Below are 23116 nucleotides of genomic sequence, written 5' to 3' on the forward strand. Positions count from 1 at the left end.
CTGTTTGTGTCTAACACACACCCGTCACGCACCTTGCTGTATTTAAGCTGCGGTAGAACACGACAACTTCAGAGGAATCTGTAGTATGAGAGTGCATCATGGTTTATACATGAGATGATTCTTAATATGACTACCAAGACATGTAATGGATGTCTCATACATCATACATAGGCTAACTAACACATTGCATGCAGGAGTTATATTTAGGCACATGGTCTACTCTCAGACTGTGTGTGTGTGTGTGTGTGTGTGTGTGTGTGTGTGTGTGTGTGTGGCTTTAGTTTAGACATATTATTGGTCCGACTGTCATCAGACCGACAACCTACCTCAAACCCTAACCTAACCGCACGCATGGGAGCAGCACATGTCCGACCGCATGTCCGACCGTTGTTTCTGCATGTCGGTTTGTTGGTGTGTCTAATCTGCGTGTGCATCCCGTGTGTGTGTGTTTTGTCTCCAGGGTGTCTGAGAGCGTGGAGAAGAACCGCCGGCAGCTGCATGTCGTCACTGACCGGATCAGACTAGCTCAGGCACGGGTGGACAAGATCAAAGGCAGTAAGAAGGCCACCAAGGTATGATTCTGGGTTTGTCAGACTCCATGCCTATGTTGACGAGAGCACAGAAACAACTCTTCTCAAGTTCTCATATGGTCTGATTACAGCGAAAAAACTAATTTTGACACACTGGAAGAAGGTGGAGGCTCCTGCATTTAAGCACTGGTTAAATTAAATGACTAGTACACTTCATCTTGAGAGAATAAGGTATTTCCTGAGAAACAGGGAGAGACAGTTTGATAAGGTTTGGCTGCCCCTTGTCCATTACCTGAGTAGAAACAATTAATAGACAGGATACCATTGATATGGTTGACTGTACGCCATTTTCTTTTCAGATGTTTTCCATGAGCTTTCTATCATCTAGTATGCAGTGTCACTGAGCAGTATGGGTGGAAGGGTTAAGGGTTTTCTTTCTCTTTTTTGTCTTGTTTATTTTTTCTTTCATTTTGTTTCATAAAAATAAAAAAAGTATTTCATATCATAATGTTTGTAACAATTTATAATCTGTTCAATAAAAACATATTTCACAAAAAAAAGAAGGCCACCAAGGTAACACACTTCCTCTCAAAGACAGTGCTGCTACATGTGTCCCATCTATTGGGATGAGGAGGCAATTGACCCCATTGCCAGTGTTCTGATTGGTCCCTGACTGACTAGTCAGGGACCAAATTGTGAGTTGCCTCTCACAATTTCCAAATGCTTCCGTCATACAGTCTGGAGAATGGAAGCTCTTTCCATGAGTAAGCGATAAAGCGGAGGTGAAAAAAAACATAGTCCCACTCAAAGCAAAACAGCGTATCGATTGTTGAAGCTGAGATGGCTAGTTTGTTTTCGGCGTTATGTCTTCTTTAGTTTTGTTGGTGTCAATTCCATGATACCTTTCTGTGTTAAACTATCTGCGCACAAATAATATGAATCTCCCGCTCATATCAGAGCAGCAGAGACGGCTTCCGTTACTCGGCTCTTGGGAGCTGTATTTCCAGACTATATAGCATTTGGAGATTGTGGAATAGTTGTCTGGCTACGTGAGACTACTGATTGACTCTTTCTTCCTTGTTTTGCCCTTGTTCCTCCCTGGTTGTTTATGTTGACATTTTTGAAACATCAACCCAGTCAGTCACTATGCTGCACCTGAGATGTTCCTTTGTACTGACACTAAGTTTAAAATAAGAATTGAATACAAAGAATATCAATACGATGCAACTGAAAAATACGTTTTCTCTAATGGCAATGGATGGACAATTCGTTTTTTGTCCAGACAAGAAACGGCAACCAATATGGGTTGACAAATAGTCATGTGTCATGTGTCTGTGTGCATAGGTGTTCTCCAGCGCCAAGTACCCTGCCCCAGATCGGCTTCAAGACTATTCTTCTATCTTCAGTGGGGCCACAGACCCCTCTGCACACTCTCGTCCCCGCTACAAAATACACAACAAGCTACGGCCCCTTGATGACAAGGCACTGCAGGTACAACGAACACACAAGAGTATTTGATTCCACGCAACTTTTAAAAGAGCCTATTGTAATGTGATAGCCAAACTGCTACCCGTTAACTGCTGTTACTTACGCTATGCCACAATTTAAACGCCAATCAAAATACTTTTTTTGGCTGCAGATATTTTCAACGTTTAAACACTTGTGTTATACAACAATGGTTCCAATCTCCAGATTCAAGCCACAGTGTTCAGAACAACGGGAAATGCTACTGTAGGACAATCTGTGCTAATACTTAGTTTAATCATTGCAGTCCTGTATCTTTCAAGGCATCTGTACAAAGCTGAGCCAGCAAAAAAAGTGTTGGTATAATATATCGGATATAGATATATCTTCACTTGTTGCCATTTTGTGGCCTGCCCTGAATTTAATCTCCACTGCTCTGGAGAGTCTCAGAGAATCAATGCATGGATTGCATGTCTTTCTCCTGAACACCTGTAACTTTGTTTTTATGCAGTGGTTACAAAAATAACTTTCATTGTTATCACTTGGCGCGTGTGATGTGTGTGTGTGTGTGTGTGTGTGTGTGTGTGTGTGTGTCATTTAATAATTATTAACCATTTTAATATTTCCTTTAATAAAATATATTATTGATGATTTGGTCGTCACAGCCCTATAAAGTTTGAGTTACCTTGAAAATGTTAACATTGTCATTGACACATGCAAATCTCAGTTATAACCTACAGATCCGTTACATTGTTACTAGTCTCGGATTGCCGGACTCTTGCCTCTCGCAATTTTCAAATGCTTCCGTCATACAGTCTGGAGCACGGAAGCTCTGATCATGACTGAAATATAAAGCGAAGTGAAGCCTCTTCCCCATGTCCTTTTCCTCTTACAGTCAGAAAAGACAAACGGATTACTCAGATTTCGAGGTGTAGTTCCAGACTATATAGCATTCGGAGATTGTGGAATAGTTCGTATGGCTACGCACGGTTACATTGTTACAGACGGATCCAGTGTTTTGTGCACATAGAGATATCCGTTCCCTGGTAAATAGCCAATAATGACGGTCACAGACGCTGTCCAGGGGAGCAGCTTTGGCTGCACTACAGTCACATCTAGGTGGATCAGTTGCATATTACATTGTAATACATTCACACGCATACATTTGTGCGTCGCTCTACTAGATGTTCATACAATGACTGTACTGAAAGTGTGTGTGTGTGTGTGTGTGTGTGTGTGTGTGTGAGTGTGTGTGTGCGCGCACACACTTCAGCTCAGCAGCAAGTTCCTGCATTATTTATGGTTAAATACAGTCTTCCTCTTAAGAGTCTGAGGAAACTATACAGGGACAAGCACATTTTCTGCTGTGTGCGCTCGGCCCGGCAAGTGTGTTGTTCTAGTAGTGTGTGCTGGAGAAGGAAAAAAAGGAAAACGAGAGGGCGATTTTCACTGGTGTTTGGTAGGTATTATTCAGCTCGGTCCCCCCCCCTGTGTGTGTGTGTGTGTGTGTGTGTGTGTGTGTGTGTGTGTGTGTGTGTGTGTGTGTGTGTGTGTGTGTGTGTGTGTGTGTGTGTGTGTGTGTGTGTGTGTGTGTGTGTGTGTGTGTGTGTGTGTGTGTGTGTGTGTGTGTGTGTGTGTGTGTGTGTGTGTGTGTGTGTGTGTGTGTGTGTGTGTGTGTGTGTGTGTGTGTGTGTGTGTGTGTGTGTGTCATTTATTGTATGGTTTGCACAAATCACACAGGTTAGGTGAAATGGGATAGGTCTTCATCTCACTGTGTCCACGTCTATGTGCCTTTGTTGTTCTCAGGAGAAGTTGCTGTATTTCCCAGTGTGTGTGAGCAATAAGAAGAGGTCTGAGGATGAGACGGAGGAGGGACTGGGCAGTCTTCCGCGCAACATCTCTTCGATCAGCTCTCTGCTGCTCTTTAACACTACTGAGAACCTGTGAGTCCACACATAACTGTACACACACACACACACACATTCTAGGGCAGGGGTTCTCAACCTGTGGGTCTTGATTGTGAGTCCTCGGGGGATCGTCAAATTATTATTTATTGCAACTGAATGATTGGAAAACTGAAATTAAGAGTTTGCATCCTATGTACATCCATAAACATTCCTTGACGATTAATTATTTCATTTATTTATGATGTATTTTCTCTATTATTAAGGTTATTGTAGCCATCAATTTGTATTGGAGAGAGGGGGGGGGGGGTCACGAGACATGGGGGTTGCGAGACATGGCCAAAGCATTCCTGGGGTCCCCAGCCAAAAAGGTTGAGGACCCCTGATCTAGGGCAGTGTTTCCCAGATCACGAAGGTCACAACCCATTTATTGGGATTAAAATTTGCCTCCAATAAGAGCATTATTTTTGCTAGAGTACAGTACACTAGCCTGTTCAGCTGGGATATTGTTTACCCCGCTCCACACCCTCTTATTGCGAACCTGAACTTGATACATGGAAAACGTGATTACAAAAGTATTGCACTCTCTGACAGAGGTAATCTGAAGCTCTGGGCATCAGCAAGTATATCAGAGGTGATGTTTGAAAGTGACCTTCACGTGGTCTGTGACTGGTTTCCTCACCATCGATCCTGTGCATGGTCTGACACCAAACTACAAGGATGATTGTTATAAAAACATTTACATTCGCCAAAACCATTCAAAATGCAAATCAAATTGGCCCGGACGGAAATTGCTGAAGTTATCTTGCTCATGGCGGTTGATATGAACCGGTGAATTGGAGATGTCACAGGTGCAATATTTCAGACGTAAAAAAAATATAAACAGAAGAAAGATATACATGATAATATTGTTCAGGAGAAGTTAGAAGCCAAAAGGCTTATTGAGAACTTCCCCAAAGACACAGGGCTCTATTTTGATGTCACTAATTAACGCCAGACGCTAGTTCTTAGCCCATGAATTAAGACCTGAGGCAGATTATATAAATGCCTTCTAAACCAGTGGTTCTCAAACATTTTCATGTCAAGGACCCCCAAATTGATATACTATATTTGGCCACGGACTGTGAGCTGCTATTTTCGAGTAGCCAATGCTAAAATCTGAAATGACACCGATGCTTTCCCGGTTTTAATGGGTTAACTTGTGCTGTGGCGGTGTGGCCAGTGCTGTTGGACGGTAAAATGTGACCAAGCCCAGAAACGTATCTGCCGGTCGAAAACGTCGACCAACCACAAGCCTCTTATTTCATTGAATGAAATATTATACCCCTTCTAGCATGTTGAGGTTTAAAGTTGAGAGATAGAGAAAGCGTTGAGAAATAGAGAGTAGAACAACGAGTTCTTTCATTTAAGTGTTGCACATTGTTTATATGGGCCATTCTACCGAATCGGTTCAAATTCAGTTAGAAATTGTGTGAAATTTGTATGGTTTTTCCAAAATAGCATACAAATGCCATATTCATGGTGCACCAGATCTAAGGGACACATTTACCCAGGGTAGTAGCTGAGCACAAGTGCTCATTTTCAGCAACGCCCTGCACATAGAAACACGCAGGCAGACAGACACACACACACACACACACACACACACACACACACACTAAAACATGGGAGCTCACTATAATAAAATTGAATTGAATTGAATCACTTCCCCACCCAGATTTATCCTGCCCGTCCGGGGAATCGAACCGGCAACCTTTTGGCAACAAGGGCGCTCCTCTAACCCTTAGACCACCGCTGCCCCTAAAGGCACACTCAATTATCATATTGTATTTTAATGATTTATTGCAATATCTTTCCTCTCCCAAAATGTGTCACTACCGAACCATTTTTAAGAATTTATGTAGGTGGTTCCACAATTAAATACCTTTAAATTGATATGTTAACCATTTTTTTCATGTTGAATTATTGAGAGTAATCAAAATCTAAACGCAATATTCTTTGTAAAATGTATAAAGTTGATTATATTGATTTCAGCATTATTTGTAGTTGACACGTTTTTGTATACATTTGTACACGTACACCTAACCAATCATGATCTTAAAATATTATTATTATAATATTATATACTGGCTCCACCCAGATATTATGTCTGTGTCCCTTTTATGCCCATACAGCATATGGAGTTCTTTGTCAGGCATGCCCAAATATGGAGTCTGGTCCGGGTCTCAAGCTGAAACCCTATGCTAGAGGACATTAATTTAGAGTTACATTTAATTTAATTTGATTTTAACCTTTTTGAAGATATAAGAAGTACGTGTTCCTGGATCCTCTGGCAGGAGCCGTGACTAAAACACACAACACTCTGGAGACGGAGAAAGCAGAGAAACCATTTGATGCCCCCTTGTCCATCACAAAGAGAGAACAGCTGGAGAGACAGGTTAATTTAATTAGTTGCATTTTATATGAACAGAATAGTCTGCTAACTTGTGGTCTTAATGATTTAACTGGTCACCCTCGCACCACTGACAGACGGCGGAGAGCTACTTTTACGTACCAGATCTGGGCCAGGTGCCAGAGATAGACGTGCCATCCTACCTGCCTGACCTGCCGGGCATAGCGGACGACCTGTCTTACAGTGCTGATCTGGGGCCGGGCTTTGCTCCCTCCGGAACCACACACAACATCCCTGAGCTGCCCTCCTTCTCCGGGGAGGAGAGCAACGGGCCTGGTATACGTGCTCACCCACTCATTCACTCATTCACTCACTCACTCAGGCCCCTTTTCCACCAAAAGAACTTTGGTTCTAGAACTGTTTCTGTTCTAGATTCTTGGAACCTGTTTCACGGAACCGGCAGCCATTTTTTGGTTCCAGTTCGGAACCAACGAAGAGGTTCTGAACCAATTTATTTTCAGTGGAAACACTCACATTAGGCCGGAAAAAAGAACGAACTGGTTCAACCCCGGTGGAATAGGGGCCTCACTGACTCACACTTGTATTTGGGTTTCCTTCTCGTTTGTGGTTTGTTCGTTGACATAGACTCTCCGCCTGTTCTTCCATTCGTGCATTCTAGGATCTCGTTTCCAGGCAGAAGCTCCGCCCCCTCCCCCACCTCCACCTCCACCTCCTCCCCCCCCTGAACCCACCTTTACCCCCACGACCACTTCCCCCGGGGTGCCCCCTCCACCGCCTCCTCCTCCTCCTCCTCCCACGGCCAGCCCTGCTGAAGTCAGCCGAGGGCCAGGCTCAGGTATGACACACACACACACACACACATTCTATATGCCGGTCATACATAATTCAAAAGGAGAATTCACTTGACCTTAACGAAATGTAAAGAGTGATTGTGTGCATACATTACACACACACACACACACACAGTCGATATAACCCCGGGAACCTGTGTCTCTGCCTGTGAGATATATTTGCCTAGATCAAGCCTAGCCTAAGTCAAGCCTGGATGTTCACATTCACACTGCTAGGCTGACAATAATTGTCCTTGAAGGGTGAGAACCCTTCACCGCCCTCTCCTCTCTTTGACCCTGACTCTCCCCGACTGACCCAACCGCAGGATCCGTCTCTGGAGCGCCCAACGAGGTCGGCCAGCCGTCGGATGGCCGTGCCAGCCTGCTGGATTCCATCCGCAACGCTGGCGGCAAGGCCCAGCTACGCAATGTCAAAGTACGCAAGCTGGAGATGAAGAAGCAGAAGGAACAGGAGCAAGGTGACGGTGTTTGCTAGCATTGAGCACGACTGCTCAAATACAATTTCTGTTCATTTCACCCACCACCCGCCTCAAGTATGTTATCTAGTTTACTCTGGTGTGAATGTATGTTCTGTTATGTCACATGATGCAAATGTGTTGTGTGTGTCTTATCAGATAAGACACAGCTACTTATTTTGGGTGGGGTGAGGTAATAATTGAGGTGAGGTAATAATTGTAAATTCTTTACTCTACCCCACAATTGGCAATGAATTGTCATCTGATTACAATTCTGATGCTAAACAGACACAGGATACGTTGAGTTGAACAGTCCTATTTTGCGTTCACCTACACTGGTTACTGTGAAGCACAGAGGCTCGGCCTGTTAAGTCACATCTCAGTACGCCTTGCTTTGATTCACAGTGTGCTCAGCATCAGAACAGCCCCATAGCTCCCTGATGATGTCTTTCATAAATACTAATAATGCAGCAACTGAACACTTTACAGTACACCGTCCCCATAATATTTTCTGGTGGGCTGGGACAGGTCACGTCCTAACGTTTCACTTTTGGGGAGCTGAGAGCCGTTACATGCCAGGGCTGACATCTTAATTAGCTAAACATAACAGGAGCTGTGTAATTAATGCACACCGCCACAGGCCTCAGGAGGTCTCGGGAACAGGAGTTGGAGAGTTATACAACCTGATTGCATGTTTTATTTATTTAATTTACAAGTGACAATCTCTCTCTCTCTCTCAGCGGTGGGAGCAGCAGCCAGTGGTGGAGACTTTATGTCCGATCTCTTCAATAAGCTGGCCATGCGTAGGAAAGGTGAGCATCCGCTTTAAAATAGGAATACTGTATTCAGATACTGCTCAGTCAGGGAACTACACATTTTCTGTATAATATCCTATTCTTACCATGCGTACAGTATACCCTAGACACATCATCCATTCTTTCCATACATATACTGTAGTGTATAATATCTATATTCTTACTGTGCATATATCGTAGCGGATAACATACTCTCTACTCTTATCATGCTTAATCCATTAAGACCTGGAACACATATGTCGCCATAGCTTTTAACCACTTTAACCATTATTTTGCCGCGCTATGAGCTTGTAGATCTGCCATTTTAGAAAAATCATGAAAAAGTGTGCAAATCTTTGAATATATATTCTTTCAAATTTTTTGCTTCTGGCGGTCCCTGGAAAATATTTTGAGATGGGGGTCTGTGGCCAAATACATATAATTCTGGGGGTCCTTGACATGAAAAGGTTTGAGAACCACTAACATAAACTCAGCAACAAAAGTTTGGAAACTTAAGTTTGGTCCATTATTTCTCCACTCTAATAATACCAATTGTATGTAATTTATATATTTTTATCGTTGATTAGTCACCTTTATAACGAGGTATAGATTGTAAGAATCGGGCGTTCGTGGAATGAGCAACACAGCTAAACGTGTGTGTAGCGCGTCCAAAACATTTGCCAAAATGGCAAATGGTTGGTTTTCACCCTTGCTTTGAGTTGCTTAGTTGATTGCACTCTCCCACAGCAATAAGAAAAAAAAACACATAGGCTATTTTTTACACTTTACAATTTTACACTTGGTAGATGGCGTGTGGAAGATCCATACGCAGCCACAACACTTGGTATGGGTCATCATTGAAGGCAATCTCAATGCAGTGAGATATCAGGATGAGATTCTGGAGCCAGTGTCGATCCCCATCTTCAGAATCTCCATGGGACCTAACGCCATCCTCCTGGATAACAACGCTCGCCCCCACACAGGCCACAGAGCCAGCATCATCACAGAGTACCTCCAGAATTTGAGAGTGGAGAGGATACCGTGAGTCCAGACCTCAACCCAATTGAACACTTGTGGGATCTGCTTGAGCGTGCTGTACGTTCTACGAGTGACCAACAGAACCATGTTGGATGACTTGCAACAAAACCTGGTTGAGGAATGGGATGCCATCCTACAGCAAAATGTGGGTAGGTTGGTGACCAGCATGAGGAGGTGTTGCGGCTGCGTTTGGACCTTCCACCCGCTAAGTGTAAAAAATGGCCAATATGTGTTGTTTTTTCCTTATTACTGTGGGAGAGTGCAATCATCCAATCCACTAAGCAACTCAAAGCAAAGGTTGAATACCAACCATTTCCTAATTTGGCAAATGTTTTGGGGGGCGCTACACACACGTTTAGCTGTGTTGCTCATTCCAGGAATGCCCGATCCTTACAATCTATACCTCGTTGTAAAGATAACTAATCAACGATTAAAATGAAATAAAATTGGTATTATTAAAGTGGAGAAATAATGGACAAAAGTTACGTTTCCGAACTTTTGTTGCAGAGTTTAGAAACGGTTGGGATTTAGAAGATTTGTAGAATGGGGTCCTCAGGGCTTCAATAGAACATCCTCTGTACTATTCCCAGGTATCTCTGGCAAGAGTCCAGCGGGCGGGGAGTCGGCTGAAGGGCCCAGCGGCACCGGCAGTGCGTTTGCCCGCATGTCAGATGTCATCCCGCCCCTCCCTGCCCCACAGCCCATCGCAGAGGATGAGGCAGACTGGGAAGCTTAAGCCACTGATCGATTCTGATGCTGAAGGGGATCCAGCAGCCTGTATACATTAATCATGAACACTGCGTCGAGTACCAGCAGACTGTATTGGTGGTCAAATATAGGCAAGATCAGGCCAGATGATGCCTTGAATGAACTTTATATGTACAGAAAATCCTGACACTAGACTGAACATTAAGTGCAGTGTCAATGGTCCACCTAGTAACTATTGTTAAAAGTTACATTAACTGTTTCATTGGAATAAACCAAGAGCAAGAAACCATTGGGTTACGTTTCCATGTACAGCATATGGAATGTTTATATTGGTATGTGCCAGTGGAAATGGTTGAAACAACTTGACTGGTATTGATTTAATTGGTTTATAGAACCTACTAATTGTGTAATGTATTTGCTAAAATGGGTATGGTAGTTTTGTCATTCAACGTATGCCAAACAAATACGTACTTGGAAAAACAACAAAGGGTAAATGCCATGGTTACATTTTATTATTTAAAACTGAACTGAAAGACTTTACAGAGATTGCACAATGGGATGAAACCACTTTCTTGTGAAGGGTTGAACTCCAGCCTCTTCGATATCTGCTATAATCCAGCCCAAAGCGTTGTATTTCACCTTTGAAGGTATTTCTGTGATGCTTAACATGACAGAAATCAAGCCTCAGGGAGGGTCATTGAACTGCAAAATACAGTAATGGCAACACTATACTAGTGGAGAACTGGACACAGGTTGTAGTGATATGGCTGACTGAGTAAAATAAAACAATCTACCTGAAAATAGATAGCTATAAGTGAAGAGCAATTTCTGCAATTTCCGCAATTACCATTTCCGCAATTTCCTCAATTTCCATTTCCGCAATTTCCTCCATTTCCACAATTACAATTTCCGCAATTACAATTTCCATTTCCAACTATTAATGGCAGCTGGGTTTCATCATTCAAATAAAATAGAATTCTGTCCGTTTAGCTATAACATTATGTCAGGGAATAGGGATACACAGTATATGTCTTTCATTTGCATTGCATCTCCCCCCCCCCCCAAGCTTTTATTTTCGTTCGAGTAATAGTACAACTCTAATAGTATTACTTATAATAATGTAATTAAAGATAACTTCATTCAGATTTATTTATTTTTATTTCATTTTCCAGATTTTTTTTTCTTTTTTTTAGATTTTCATTGGTGGGCCAGTCATAATGGTCCCGCGGGCCTGATGTGGCCCGCGGGCCTGAGGTTGAGTATCACTGGTTTAGTCCCTCCAGCTTATTTTCCGATATACAGTATTAAACAGCTGAGTCATATCCTTTTACAGTAGGACCACTTATTTCTCTATCGGGTACACCCTGTCCTTCACAAATTGAAAAGGTATCATGCAGAATATCAGTGTACATAAAATAAATCAAAATATAAATTTGTGCTAGTTTTTCTCACAAATGCAAAAGGATGAATATAACCACTCCAAACGAAGTGGCACAATCTCAACTGGGTTCCACAGTCACACACAGATTCAATGGCTCTCGAACTATGCCTGCTGCTGTTTTCTCTTGTCCATGAAGAACTGAGCAAAGAACACAAAATAAAGAAGAAATGTTAAATTAACCCCTCCCCCATCATCGGTCATAAGTAATTAATTGTTTGCCGTTTACATGAGTGCTCGTGGCCCTCACCTTTCGCAAACTGGCGAACGCAGGTCCAAATGCTGTGTGCGTTCTGACTTGAGCTCGGATCCAGTCAGGGAGTTTGGAGAGAGTCACAGGCCGAGAGTAACGCTTGTCACACAACACGATGGCGGCGTAGTCACCGCGGTGACGGATCGCTCTCCCTGTGGAAACCAGGAGGTGAAGTGTGTGTTAACCCATTTAGGACGGGAACGTTGCTTTAGCGTTTAATCACTTTAACCATTATTTTTAACTTTAGCTGTTGAAAAGTAGCAGATGTACAAGCTCTTCCACGCTATACGAGCATGTAGATCTGCTATTTTTGAAAAAGTGAGGCAAATCTTTGAATATATGCTTTCACAGCTGGGGGTCGGCACTCGGCAGCCAATTACATGTAATTTTTGGGGTCTTTACATGAAATAGTTTGAGAACCACTAACATAGAAACATAGGTTTTTCAGAAAACTTATGATTTAGAAGATATTTGTAGAATCTGATCTCTGGTCTTAATGCTTGTTAATACTTATATTACATTATTTATGGTTTGCCAGATGACAGTGAAGTGACAAGTTAAGGACATTTAAGACCTTAATACGCAAAAAAAGGACCATTACGGCATCAAACATTGGCCAAATTGTCAATATAAGAAAGAGCCAAACTACAAGCTCCGATTTTTGTGAAGAAAAGTATTGATTTGGAAAAAAGTGATTAAAACTAAGAAAAGACCTTAATAATACGACGTATTATATATTGTACGTTATATTGCGATTATGTTCTATCAGTTATCAGTTGTCTGCCTAGAGAAGGTGAGCCCCTGGTTATCGACTAGTAATACATTACACCATTATTATTATTGGTTACCTATGGATTGATTGACTGCCTTCATGCAAAGGTTTTCTATTAGGGATTGGCCGGGGCTCCTCCCACCAGTGTGAGGCTGAAATACAAGAACACAAAGTCAGCGACGTCTAAATATGGAATCAGCAGTGGTTCCAAACAGTGAGAATGAGCTTGAAAGAAGGCAGTCAGGACTGTCAGGTGTACCAGGTGCTTGTCCAGATAGGACATCTTCTCCTGTAATTCTGGAGACTTTATGTTGGGATACGGCATTCCCACCATCACTATACACCTGCCATCATGTGGGCACACACAGAGGTTATTAGATCATAGGGGGGGGGGGGGACGAGACGAGACTACTTGCCTTTGCGACACAGTAGCCTTGTCTGCAACACAAAAAGGAATAAATTACATACATAAAAACATGAAGACAAGAGCGATGATGTCCACTGTGGTGTTCAGCTTACCCATGGCCAGATTCTTAATTTAGACTCAAATTCGCCTGATGATGAACAAAGACAAGTACTTCTGTAGTCTGACCTTATCGAAGTTTGTATACTCCCCGCATTCAAAACATGGCTAGTGTTTGAAGTGATAGTCCTGGTGATCTATTCTACTTATTATAGGTAGATGCGCTTAGAATCATGTACAAAATTGCGTTCAAAGTACATGTTTGGAGGCTAAAATAAAATGGATTGACTTTACAATGTGTTCCAGTAGGGGTGTGGCGATTCATGATGAATGATTCTGCCAAAGTCAGAATCATTCCCTCAAGCGTAGTCAATTGATTTTTTCAAATTTGTATCCCACAATTTTGTAACCCATTTTTTCACCCAGTGTCAATTGATTCTGTTAAAAGCACATGGCAAACAAGCTTAAGTTTTCTTATGTTTATAAATTCTTTGATGTTTTTTATTACTAGAGCGGTGCCCGTGGGGCCTCTGGCCTACTTGGAACGATGCAAGTTGGAAATGAATGCCCCACCCAGATGTGTCCCTTTTATGCCCGTATGGATGTATTTTGTCATTGAACACTGTTACACACATGTACAACGAAATTAATCTGTTGGTATCAATCCAATGCAGTACAAAAAGCAATCATAATTGTGTTAGTAGTAGCACCCAGTAAGGTACCAATAACAAAAGCAGTAAGAAAAAACTGTATATGTACAGTCAGTGAAGAGTTCATATTATTGCCCAGGGTCCATAATGGACCCTGGGCAGGGCCCTGTCCAGAGCCCAGACAGAGGCCTTTTTGGGGCGGTTCTGGACAACCGTAGGTCCGACGACTCGATGCCGGGCACTGAACTCCCTGTGGGGGTGTGGAACGTGTGTGTCGAATTTGAAGTCGGTGGGGCGAACGGTTTTCGAGTTACGTGGATTACACATGTACAGAGACTTGGTGCATTTATAGATAGATAAACATAGAAACAGGCTGAGAAGGATAAACAGAGTAACAAAAACAAAAAATACTAAAAACCAACAACGAACAATTATTTATCTTAGCGTGTCTACCCATGTACTGTGTGTACAACTTCCAACACTGATTTATAAGCTACAGTGTACGGCGTGTTACACATACTGTACGGTACCTGCCAAGGTCATCTGAGAAATTGATGCCCTCGCTCATCTTTCCTCCAACCACAGAAAACAGCAATGCTCCAGACAGTCCACTGCCATCCACAGCACACCTCTAACCAAACATGGGATGGAGGGTAAGCATGGTGAGGATATGATCACTTGTGCCCAGGTGGCAGATACTGTAGTAGATATTATTAGATGTTATTTATTTTCACCTGGATGCAGCGGGAGAACTCGCTCAGCACCTGTTCCACCTGATTGGCCTTCTTTGGCTCCTGAAATATCTGAACAGACACGCAAACTGATCTCAATCCAGTCATACTGGCTACAGTTCATAGTGCCTGTTACAGTTAAGTCAGTAACAACCCTAAACGTTTACTTTAAACTCTATTTTACTTAACTAATGCTCTACCGAAACGCCCATTAGTTGCCCAGGGTCGGCTATGTACTTGGTTCACGCTTTCCCCAGCCTCTGCACCGAATCTCGGAAAATAGCCGACCTGCCAGCTCACACGACGCATCTGTATTTTCAGCAATTGTTCCCCCCAGAATAGGGTTCAAGTGGTTACGTCTCAATTTGAGTCTAAGTTTGGTTTATTTAGTTATTCGGTTTGCGTCCTGTCTTGTCCTACCTTCTTCTTGCTGGACAGGCGGGCGAGGACTCCACTGGTCTCCCAGTGTGCTGTAATCCTCCTGGAGTACTCGTACGAGGGGAAAAAGCACACCACACCGCCTGGAACCACGTTACACAAGTTGGAGAGGACACGGCCCGTCTCGTCCATCTGTCAAACAAACAGAGCATTTAGCAAGTCTGTTCAGTGGTGAGAAAAGTACTCAAACGTTTAACTTAGTAAAAGTACTAAAACTGCAATTTAGAAATACTCTATTCAAACAAAGGTACAAAAGTATTCGCATCAAAATGTACTTAAAGTACCAAAAGTAAAAGTATTCATTATACCGGATGTCTCATTTCAAGTTTTCAAATTTTAAATAATCTTTGGAAAATAGACGATCTACGAGTGAGTGAGTGAGTGAGTGAGTGAGTGAGTGAGTGCACCCACTTCGAATGTTATCAACTGATCACCAGTATGTTCTTATCAAGACCATGCAATGCAGCCAGTATGGACATTTCCACATACTGCCTGCCGCGACTAGGAAATACCGAAGTGAAATGACTGCTGCCGAAGCGAAAATATCATGAAACTGAGTTACAGTACATGACCGGTTGGAATTACGTGGCCGGTTAAGACTGGTTAGATTTAGCCGTTACGATTAGTAATAGTCGGACAACAGACAAAGCTGCTAGTGAGTGTTACCATCCGTGGTGCATCTCTGTTCTGGTAGGTAAACTCCAGCTCCTGGCCAGATGGTCCACTACACAGCACCAGGGGTAGAATGTTCTCAGGAGGGATCACATGCCCTACAGACAGACAGACAGACAGACGGAGCAACAGATGAGTACAGCCTGCAAGGGGCTACAGATCAAGAAAAAGGCTGTGCCAAGCCTTTCAACATTTTTTGTTAATAAATAAATCATACAGAACTAATACATAATAACAATTGCCCAAATCTGCATTTTGAACACTCAATTAACATACAATGATATATATTAATTTTTTGGCAGCTCAGCTACCGCTCAATTTATTTCAGTGTTTTCCAGGTGGCCACTCACCGCAGGAAAACTCAGCGATGCGCTCCTCTCCCACTCCAGCTGAAAACAGCAGCTCCTGTTTGAAGTCTGACACCTGCGCAAGCATTGATTTATTTCTTTATATTTACAAACTGACACACCGTGAAAGAGCTGTTTATCTGCTGTAAGAGGAATCCAATTTACTCACAGGCTGCATGGTTCCTCCGGCGACGATGACCGCCCTGCACTCTTTGAGCACTTGGGCAAAATAGACAGCTGGATTCAACAGCAGGAACTTGATGCTGCTCTCTGACAACGTGCCTAAGAAAGCGAAAACATAAACATAAGACTGTAGCCTGTATTGTGCCGTTTCAGATGTTTATACGGTAGTTTGGTTTATATCTTCTTCATCTTATAAAGTGGAGAGGAGTACCTTGTGTGTGCACCGCCACTCTGCCGTCAGTGTTGCTGTTGGTGAGAGCCATGAGGAAGCCCTCCACCTGCATCATAGGAGAGGCCGACACCACCTTCTCTGCCTCTAACGACACCTGCTGGTCTGCTGGAGGAACTGCACAAAAGAGGACTAGTCCGGAGCCAATCAGACACATGGTAAGACGGGTCTATCCCAGAAAATTGGTGGGATTCATAATCACCCGTCAAGGCAAAGGAGCAGTGTTCTTACATCAGGAAGAACAGTCTAGTTTTAGTCCTGCTACCAACAGGGCTCTAAGGATGTAAATGTTGGGGTGACTGTCCAACACTTTAAATCAGTGGCTTTTCATTTCAAGGCCCATAATTTATTCAGCATTTGATGAGATTTAACCTCTCAGACCCAAAATATGAATATTTTGTTGTCGTTGAGTACGCTTTTGTCCACAATTCCATGCTGTATTGATGTGATAATAGGAGCGATAACAGGCAAATGATTTTTCTTTTTAAACAATTATTCTACATTCTCTAATTGTGTAGACATCTTGTAAATTAAATGATGCAAATGTTTAACAGCTTAAAATAATAACTTCGATTCTTTCTTTAAGCCTCTCTAAAAAGGCACAGGGCACCACTTGAGTGTAGTTGGGTGTCTGGAGAAGCAAGGCCGCTAGGCTAGTGGGGACTCTTATTTGTATTTTTCAATGTTTTGCTTATTATTATTTTTAGACGATAATATAATAATGTCAAAATCAACAAAGTACAAATTATAGTAGTGCTCTAATATCTGAATCCAAACATCTTCAAATATAAGTTCACCCAACAGTCAAAAGTCAAAACAATACGTTTTCATTTCATAATATGTAACTAAAGGGATAGTTCACCCCAAATAAAATGACTTTTTTTCTGTCGATTACTCACCCCAATGACCACATGATATATATATATTTTTTGTCGCATCCCTAAGCCTAATTTGATGACCAGTTCCCTATCTTCCCTATGGAGACCCAAAGGAGACTATTTGTGTCTCTATAGGGAACCAGTGCTGGTCATCACATGCACAAACACAACAAAAACGAATTTGAATTCCAGTATCCATGAGACGAGTAATCGATAGAATTAGATCGTTTTGGGGTGAACCATCCCTTTAAGTCACATTTTTGTGCAGTTGTAAATAACACAATGTCTGCATCACTAATTATTGCTGATTGATTAATACATTGATTATTCAACTGTATATTATTATATCCTCCAAATGTCTTGGCCACGTGCAACATGCCATAGAAAGATAATAATTGCACAGACCTGTAGAGCTCTGGTTGCTCTGTAGAGTTTGGAGGTATCGGCCGAGACCCTCAGTGCGTCGGTTCTCTTTGGTGGAGCTGGGTGCAGGAGAAGGGGTGTGGGTGCTGTGCACGGTCACGCCCGTTCCTGCGTACTTTTCCACAAAACCAGACAACTGCAGAGACAAGAACGCATGAGTGATGCAACATTTCATCTTGAGGCATAATCACACACATTTAAAGGCCTACAAGACATGTCACGTTGCCAACATCGGAAACAAATGCAGAAACATTCTCCACCTAACTTTTTTGCTGATCATGCTCTTCTCAAAGTATCTCTGCAGCTTTAGTGGGAATAGAATAATCAATAGAGGAGACAAGACAAAATACATGTTTATGTGGTTGTCCTGTGACATGGAACTGCAGTTATAAATTATTGTTGTCATTATTGTTGTTATACTGGTTACCTTGAACATGTTGATATTGTCGATTTGGGCTTTGAAGAGGAAGTTGTTAATAGTAAGCATCACTGCTCCTGTAGGGACAGGGAGAACACTTTCAACTGGACGTGTGTGTGTGTGTGTGTGTGTGTGTGTGTGTGTGTGTGTGTGTGTGTGTGTGTGTGTGTGTGTGTGTGTGTGACTGTGTGTGTGTGTGTGTGTGTGTGTGTTTGTGTGCGCGTGCGTGCGTGTGTAATGCAGACCTGGTTGTGTTGTCTGGCACTGTGGATTCTGCCTCACCGTACCTGTATAATTACAGTAGTATGTGACCATAAATGTCACATGGTCAACAATTACAGTGACAATATGGTGAACATATGAAACCATAAGCCATAGTAAAAAAGAAAACACAACAACTCAAGCTGTAACCCAAACACACTCACCTCCCAGTACACGGAGAAAGCCCTCAAGGATGAACACAATCTGTTTAATGTACATCAGGTTCTTGGCCTTCAATCTGCTCCTGATTGCACACACACACACACACACACACACACACCGCATTAACAGCCAGTGTAGGGTGACGTTTACTATGTGAATGCATCTGTTTTTCTGTCCCCACTCACTTGTAGCGTTCTTGATATTGAGTGAGCTGAGAATGGGCACGGCAAAGCTGCAGAAAAGACAATCTTTTAGCTTATAGTATCCTGATTTGACATCTTACACAAGGTGTGTGTGTTTGTGTGTGTGTGTGTGTGTGTGTGTGTGTGTGTGTGTGTGTGTGTGTGTGTGTGTGTGTGTGTGTGTGTTGTATACACACCTGTGCTCCTGTGAGTTCTGTGCTGTGTATACAAGAAAGAGTGTCACTGAGGTTGTGCGCTTCATCTATGATCAGCACCTGTTAAACAAGACCGTTATTATGGACCAATAAGACCAGAAGCATTCGACTCACAAGCACACAAAATAGTACACACCTTCGTCCACGTCTGTAAAATAATTAAAAATACATTCCAATATGTTCCTTAATAAGAAAGCAATGCAGTTGTATTGATAAAGAAACATCTGAATGAACAGTGGACTGTAACTGTGACTTTGTTCAGTCATACATTTGCTAATTAGACAGAAATCTCTTAGTTTTGAATTGGGGGGAAACAACACTGAACCAAACAAATAATTTACGCACCTGTCCCTTGAGCTGAATCCCTGATGCCCGCCGTGTGCCTTCATGAAGCACCATCTGGTAGGGCAACACCACCAGCTACAACACAAACACACACACACACACACACACACACACACACACACACACACACACACACACACACACACACACACACATTTCAACAGCACTTGAAAAGGTGTGTGTACACCGTAATATGTATTTTATGGAATAATTCAAGTTAAGTTTCTTGTCACAGCTATTAGAAGCTGTACTGTGTACATATGTACACAAAGTTTGTACAGCAATTCTGTTTTCAATACAATCCAGTGCCTGTGGTGTTACAGTACCTGGGCAGGGGGGATGGCGAGGCGTGAAGCATAGTAAGGACATGCACGGTGTTGCGTGCCCAGAGTTAACAGGTGCTCTATGTCATGCACTGCACCCAGTACTTCATCCCTCAGGTGCTGAAGTGACGTGGCCCCGACGTAGGGACACACACACTTGGCAGGCCCACGCTTACGTTTCGCACCCTCCTCCTGATGTTGCTGCTTCTCTGTGGGATCGAAGAATATAGTCTGCTTGGATTCCGGCAAAACACTTGATAAGCTGCTTCCCGGCTGGGGAACTCACTTCAGTAACATTGGGTATCCGTTTGTGAGCAGATGTTACGTTATTGTGCTCTTGCCAAATTTAAGACAGCAGGTAGAGTATCTCTGGTAGAGGTGTGGTATCGGTCAAAGTGAGCCACTTCAAAAAAGGGGACTCTGTGAACAACTTAACCTTGACCCATTGCACTTTTACTCTAGCTGTGTGGTACCCTGTTTAAGTGTGGGACTTTGATGCTTGAATGTCACAGTATATTTATTATTTAAGCCAGTTTATCACACAGCACTAAACCAAGCAGACAAAGTTCTCAATTTTCTGGACTCTCACCATGTTTGTTCTTCTGCATCTCCATGCAGCGGTCATTAATGCGCTGAGTGCTGCCCAGGCGAAGCACTTCCTTGTTGATGCACAGATTCTACAAAAGAAAACACACAGACACAAGACGAGAAAGTGGTTAACTGTTCCAGCCGTATTGGACTTCAGTCCATTTATGCTACTCAATCGATTATTTTATTAAAATATTTTCTAAGACTGTAAAGGTAGAATCTGTAAGTATGTCTGTGTGCAGTCACTATCACTAACATATACTTTACCTGCCGTGAGCCCAGTGTGACAAGACTTATGTCCTTGCTGAAGGGGCTCTTTTGAACCTCATGGACAAACTGTGCCAGTTGGGAGTGAGTGCGACTGCAGTAGTAGATCTGACAACATGACCACACACAGAGTTTTACATCTATGCATTATACACAACGCTCATTGCCTTTGGTCCTATAAGTAAGTGACAACTGACAAACCAATTCTCGCTTAGCCAGACAATCAGAATTTTCTCTCTAAATTCAATTAATGGAATAAAACTGGGTGGAAACTAGTTGGGGGACAAAAACTGTTTCACAGAACCAAGTTGGTCTGGGTTTGTTATTTACCGCTGTCTTTCCTCCAGCATCCAAACCCATTCAATGAATTTAGATTTCCTCCCAGACATAATCAGAACGGAGAACTCTGATCGTCTGGCTACGCGAGACTAGTGACAGATGCGAGCTCACCTTTGTCACGTGTTCTTCAACCAGGTCTGCATCGTCATCATCTTCACCTGCATAAAATCTGTTGATGCAGGGAAAAATAAATGCTACAAAAATGTCCTAATCTAAAATAAATTATAATAAATGCCCTCATATAAAATATATGTTCAGTTCTCATAGCCTGCCCCTTAATCAATTACAATCCTTACTCTGCTGGTAGCATTACTGACACCTATTACTGGCCTCTCCTTACTTGCTCTTGGTTTTTGACTCATCGTCGCTCTCGTAATCTGCAATGATAAGCTCTTCCTCCTCTGGGTCTACTGTCGCCTCCGCCGGACCCTGTTTGCTGAGCTGGAGCAACTTGAACGCCTCATCCTCTTCACAGCTCTACACACCGACGCACACACGCAAACATGTGCTGATATGATGTGAATCAAATCATGACAATCGAGATGGGTAAGCTTTAAGTTATTTATTGGTTGAGCCGTGCAAAGCTGTACAATACAATTCTAAGATCTATCGCAAGTCAGCAAGTCATCTTCAGAGATCCATTCAACTGACTGGTTCATTAAGTAGCTCACTATTCTTGCTTACCTTTAATGTCTGTAAACAAGATGTGACTTTCCTGTCTATTAGGGTTGCTGACCTTATCATGTCTGTCTTCATGTTTCAATTTGTCTTAATAATGCTTTACTAACAAACTGCTTGGTCACTGACTATTCAATGGGCAGTGGACAACTCTCAGTTCTGTCTAGGAAATACAGTATGTTTCTGACTTCATATGAAATGTTCACAGTATTAGCATAAACGCATAATGTATAATAATTAATAACTGATCATTCTTATCAGTACAAACCCACGTCAGTTGCTTTAGTGTTGTAGGGCTTCATAAAGCAGCAGTGTGCGGGACACCTCACCTTTCTTTTCCCTGCATACTTGAGTTGAACATTGTTCCGGATCAGTTGTAAGCGTTCCTCCCGCTTCTGCCTTTTAATTTCATCCTCCTAATGTGTCACACAAACACACACACACCCCGCGAGCGTGCGTCTCTCACACACACACACACACACACACACACACACACACACACACACACACACACACACACACACACACACACACACACACACACACACACACACACACACACACACAGAGATTTATGCACAAAATGTCCAGGCTATAATACAGTGAAGTATAATTTGCAGGGATACAAATGGGTGTTACATCACATCTGAAACGCCCTGGTGCTAAACACTCACTCTACCTTTAGTTTGGACACCAAGTCCCGCTCTTCCTTCTTCTGCACAAAGTCTGTGATCCAGTCGGGCTCTGCCGAGGAGGTCTGAGAGGAAACTGTGGAAGAGGAATTTGTAGAAGTGGGGAGGGCTGTTTCTTCTCTCTGTAGCAGAGCGGCTGTCTCCCGTCTTCTCCTCTCTTCATAATCTCTTAGCCAGCTCAGTGCTCCACATATCAGACTCAGAGACTTGCCCTGGAATTACACGCAGGTTTGTAACTTTGTATCTGGACTCCATCTATCAAAAACATGCCAAATTCCCCCACGGGCATTTATGATAATGTTATTACTTATTACACATACACACCGTTCCAGTAGGACTCTCAAAGATGCCAACCTTGCCCTGTTCAAGTGTGCTATACAGGGCTTTCATAAAATCTTCCTGGATGGTATATGGTTGGTAGGGAAATGGAAACTGGGGGCTGTCATTACCATTCTTCTCCATCCCAATGAACGGAGAAATGTACCTGGAGATGAAACAACATTGGACTTTGGAGTGAGTAAATCTAACACTTTAGGAATGTATTTAACTTCAGGTCAGACTGCGGCACTGCAGCAGGCGAATAGTAATGTTACGCTGATTCAACAATACATGATTATTATAAAAGAGTTTTCAAGTTGAGCTAGCCTATAACCTTTACCTAGCTAACGTCCGCACTATATAAAATGTCATCTCAATGCTAATGCTAAACCATTAAAAACCAACGGTATCCCATGATGTCAGCTGGTGATGACAGTTCCGATCAGCGGATCAGGTCACTGTTCAAGGCAAGCAATGCGTATGGCAATGAGTTAACAATACGATATGTATATACTCACCCAAATATTTAAAGAAAATTGTTTGTGTAGTTTTTTTAAAATAATAAGCCGGTGACGATTGTTCAGTCAGTGTTCAACAAGCGCGCCAACACACATCAACAAACCCAGAAACTGTCCAATGAGAAGCCACACAACTCATGGAGCTGCATGTTTTTATTACACCGACCGCTCCGTGT

At 42.6% G+C, this 23116-nt stretch overlaps 2 protein-coding genes across 4 annotated transcripts in view; one reads left to right on the top strand and one right to left on the bottom strand.

The window, feature by feature from the left end:
- The window catches only part of wash1 (WAS protein family homolog 1), a gene marked incomplete at its 5' end in the record, with an annotated part of 11839 nt that extends 1393 nt beyond the window's left edge, over positions 1-10446 (top strand). For all 3 annotated transcript variants that reach the window (XM_080762040.1, XM_080762041.1, XM_080762039.1), the window contains 9 exons: positions 461-572; positions 1875-2021; positions 3801-3937; positions 6200-6335; positions 6428-6626; positions 6970-7146; positions 7468-7620; positions 8358-8429; positions 10040-10446. In XM_080762040.1, coding sequence (XP_080618166.1) covers positions 461-572; positions 1875-2021; positions 3801-3937; positions 6200-6335; positions 6428-6626; positions 6970-7146; positions 7468-7620; positions 8358-8429; positions 10040-10185 — 1279 coding nt within the window. In that variant the 3' untranslated portion in view covers positions 10186-10446. The remainder of the gene's footprint in view (positions 1-460; positions 573-1874; positions 2022-3800; positions 3938-6199; positions 6336-6427; positions 6627-6969; positions 7147-7467; positions 7621-8357; positions 8430-10039) is intronic.
- Positions 10447-10595: 149 nt separating this feature from the next.
- ddx11 (DEAD/H (Asp-Glu-Ala-Asp/His) box helicase 11) lies at positions 10596-22566 on the bottom strand (the record flags this gene model as incomplete). The annotated part of the gene is made up of 27 exons (XM_080762168.1): positions 10596-11736; positions 11846-12000; positions 12697-12772; positions 12880-12964; positions 14264-14364; positions 14468-14536; positions 14885-15034; positions 15569-15672; positions 15925-15997; positions 16091-16203; positions 16316-16450; positions 17617-17770; positions 17900-17938; positions 18062-18129; positions 18298-18339; positions 18478-18557; positions 18661-18707; positions 18855-18932; positions 19218-19292; positions 19544-19749; positions 20130-20217; positions 20396-20503; positions 20846-20903; positions 21075-21211; positions 21742-21828; positions 22092-22316; positions 22429-22566. The coding sequence occupies 27 exons, from the start codon at positions 22564-22566 to the stop codon at positions 11701-11703; spliced, it is 2727 nt and encodes a 908-aa protein (XP_080618294.1). The 3' UTR covers positions 10596-11700.
- Between the last annotated feature and the right edge of the window lie 550 nt (positions 22567-23116).

This window comes from Protomyctophum bolini, assembly GCF_963924005.1.
Source record: "Protomyctophum bolini genome assembly, chromosome: 4".
NCBI classification, from domain to species: Eukaryota; Metazoa; Chordata; class Actinopteri; order Myctophiformes; family Myctophidae; genus Protomyctophum; species Protomyctophum bolini.